Source organism: Epinephelus moara, chromosome 8, assembly GCF_006386435.1.
Source record: "Epinephelus moara isolate mb chromosome 8, YSFRI_EMoa_1.0, whole genome shotgun sequence".
Taxonomy (NCBI): Eukaryota; Metazoa; Chordata; class Actinopteri; order Perciformes; family Serranidae; genus Epinephelus; species Epinephelus moara.
This window is the reverse complement of record NC_065513.1, coordinates 14676487-14680019: the sequence shown is the minus strand read 5'-3', so window position 1 is coordinate 14680019 and position 3533 is coordinate 14676487. Positions and strand designations below refer to the sequence as shown.

General features: G+C 42.2%; 1 protein-coding gene across 2 annotated transcripts in view; it reads left to right on the top strand.

Annotated features, from left to right (window-relative positions):
- Positions 1-12: 12 nt before the first annotated feature.
- The window catches only part of lsm1 (LSM1, U6 small nuclear RNA associated), a 6539-nt gene continuing 3018 nt past the window's right edge, over positions 13-3533 (top strand). Inside the window, exons 1-3 of one of the 2 annotated variants that reach the window (XM_050052012.1) lie at positions 13-141; positions 1104-1172; positions 1365-1480. In XM_050052012.1, coding sequence (XP_049907969.1) covers positions 102-141; positions 1104-1172; positions 1365-1480 — 225 coding nt within the window. In that variant the 5' untranslated portion in view covers positions 13-101. Of the gene's footprint in view, positions 142-757; positions 951-1103; positions 1173-1364; positions 1481-3533 lie in introns of those variants that run through there. The other variant, XM_050052011.1, reaches the window with a different exon arrangement.

The following is a 3533-nucleotide window of genomic DNA, read 5'->3' as shown; positions in this document are numbered from 1 at the left end:
ACAGCTCTGGAGTGACCATCGTTGTTGACTCGATCACTCAGCCCTCAAGGGTCGATCTCACCAAGTTCACTTCAGCTGTTTAGAGAAATGGAACAGCCCTTATGATGGCGGCGGGGATTCCCCCGAGGGCAAGTGCTGAGGGCAAGTGAGCGAGGGCGACTCAAACTGTTTTTGGAACGCAGCCCAGGCTCTTCGCTTGAAGAGCCTGGTGACGTGAGGCTAACCTCAGTGGCAGTGTTAAGAAGGTCACTTTTAAAATGTAATGGGTTACAGATTACTAATTACCCTGTCTAAAATGTAATGAGTGATGTAATTATTTTAATTATTTCATCAAAGTAATGTAACTTTAACAGTTAATGTTTTTTTCATTCCTTAACTTGAATACATAAAGCTAGTCACTCTGTTATTTTACTGTATTATGTGAGATTATGCGGAAGTTGCAGTGTTTGCGTGGTTTGGGTTAAAAAACAAAATTGTATTCATTAATTGTATAACGTAATGTTATCACAAGTAAAACTGTTGAATTGTTCCGGATCTGTCACTGTCTGGTAGTTATATACGATCTTTGTTGCTGCGTGTGCGTCAGTTGATTAACCAACAGGAAACACGTCATCAAAATATATATTTTTAAAAAATATATTAACTAGTATTTTAACCTTCAAAAATGATCTGTTTTTAGTGTCACGTGTATTTATAGGTGTTTTCTTAAAGAAACTGTCATAAAAAGTTAGTGAACATAAATTTAATTGTATTGCAGCGCCCGAAGGGTTAAGCGTCTACAGGAAGTTTATCCCAGCCGTGTATAAAGACACTTCCTGTACTCCTCTTGGAAGAAACATATTTTGAAACATTCATGGCTTGAGATTACACAAAGATTTACGAAGCAAATTAAAATCAGCCCAAGATGAACTACGTACCAGGGACAGCAAGCCTCATTGACGACATCGACAGTAAGTGTGAGAGGAGGATCCGCTTCCTCGTACAGAGAGATGGTGTCTGCTGAGAAATCGTTTCGAGATGTGGCATCGTGTCCGACACAACTGTATCATTTGTAACCGTTTCACGTTGTAATTAAACATGCCTGTGTTGGTTGTGTCCTGCAGAGAAGCACCTGGTGCTGCTCCGAGATGGCAGAACACTTATCGGTTACCTCAGAAGCATTGATCAGTTTGGTATAACTCATTTCATTACCTTCACTTTTTCTCATCATATAGGGGCCAAAACACAAGTTAACGCATTTCAACTCATCCCACAGAAGCTTAATTCAAATATGATTACCACCATCTGGTGTTTTTATTTAGTATATGTAAGTGTAGTGCTAGTCTGCACTTTATTTCACTAACCTGTTTCTCTTGTCCTTCCAGCCAATTTAGTTTTTCATCAGACAGTTGAGCGCATCCACGTGGGGAAAAAATTTGGAGACATTCCCAGAGGAATATTCATAGTGAGAGGAGAGAATGTGGTGCTGCTCGGAGAGATAGTAAGTGGGAATATCCTCGTTTTATTTGTGTGTGTGTGTGTGCGTTAGACTGATAGAGGAAGCTGAAATGATGCAACCTGGGATTCAACATCAGTGGATGGTGTATAGTTAGTACCAATGATATTAATTTGGCATAAATTGGTCAGAATCATAAAATTCTCGCATTCGATTAAAATTATAGTAATGAGTCTTGGAGTGGAGGTTCACATAACTATGTGGCCAAAGGTCCAGTGTGAAGGTTTTAGTGGCATCCAGCAGTGAGGTTGCAGCACTGAAACTTCTCCTGTGTGCCAAGTGTGTATGGGAACTATGATGGCTGATGCAAAAATGCCCCTATGTTGAGCCAGCATTTAATTTGTCCATTCTGGGCTACTGTAGAAACAACATGGTGGACTCCGTGGGAGAGGACCCGCTCTGTGTGTAGATATAGACCAAGGGTGCGTTGCGAGTCGCATACTTTTTCGTTTTACTTTTAGTAGGTACTGCGGCAGCCCTTTAAAGGGATAGTGCATCCAAAAATGAAAATTCAGCCATTATCTACCCACCCATATGCCGATGGAGGCTCAGGTGAAGTTGTAGAGTCCTCACATCCCTTGCGGAGATCCCAGGGGAGAGGGGGTAGCAACACAACTCCACCTAATGAAGGCTTACGGCGCCCCAGATTCAAACGTCCAAAAACATATAACTGAAAGCACAAAATATCTCCATACTGCTCGTCCGTAGTGATCCAAGTGTCCTGAAGCCCGACATAAAAAGTTGTTTGGAAAAACGTCGTTTGAACTCTGTTTTTAGCCTCATTGTAGCCTGTAGCTCTGACTGCCTCTCTGTGCACCACGCTCACGTGTGTGCGCTTGCGCGAGACCGTGAGACATGGGCACTGCCTTCATGTGTGTTCACGTGCTTTCACTGGTTTCACTGGAGATATTTTGTGGTTTCAATTATGTGTTTTTGGACGTTTGAATCTGGGGCGCCACAAGCCTCCATTAGGTGGGAGTTGTGTTGCTACCCCCTCTCCCCTCGGATCTCTGCAAGGGATGTGAGGACTCTAAAATTCACCTGAGCCTCCCTCGGCATATGGGTGAGTAGATAATGGCTGAATTTTCATTTTTGGGTGCACTATCCCTTTAAAAGATCTGTGCTGTTGCATGCAGTATGCATACACAATCGGCATATACTACTGTCTCATAACATTACGCCCTGAACTTTGACCCTCTTGCTTTTATATCCGTTACCTTGGAGAAAAAACAAACGCCACTTACTGAGTTTGCCAGAGATGGACATCAACCTGGGGCCTGTATCACGAAGCGAGATCAACCTTTCCTGGGTTACCCAGACCTATCCTGGGTTGACTAACCCTAACAATGGCAATCAGGATAATCGGTATCACGACGCTGGATATCAACTCGGTAACTCAACCCAGGGTTGCTTTATCAAGAGCCGTGAACGCGCACGCAACGGACCAATCACAATCATGAGAGAAGCGCAGCGTCACTGAGCGTCACAAAGCGCCATATGTGAGGGGAAAAACAGTATTTCTCGTGAGGATCAGAGATTAACTCATAACTAAAATATGAGGAGGAGAAAAGCAATATTACAGAAAGGGCCAACACCGTGGCAGCTGCAGGAGGAGGAAACATGCGTGGCAACGCATAACGGGATGAATAATGTTTAGTTTTAGTTTAGATTAGTTTATTTGCACATGATGTTAAAAACAGACAGTATAAAATTTACAAGATTAAAAAAAGAAAAGTGCCGGAGAGGTTAGAAGCCACTAAAAGCTTATCAAAGAAATTCCCCTGTCAAAACATCAATGAGATCACATAATAGAGAAGAAAAAAACAAGAGGGAAAAATCAAGACAACACAAGGGAGCAAATAAAATGATGTGTAGGTTAAATTACTCATCACTGGTTCAAGTAGCTACAGTACCTGTACCTGTACATCTGACACTGATCACACCCTTGAATCCCATGAAATCAATGCTGCGCAGATGAATTGCGTGTATTACAATTATTGTCTAACATCATTGCGTCTGATAAATTGGTCTTCTTTGT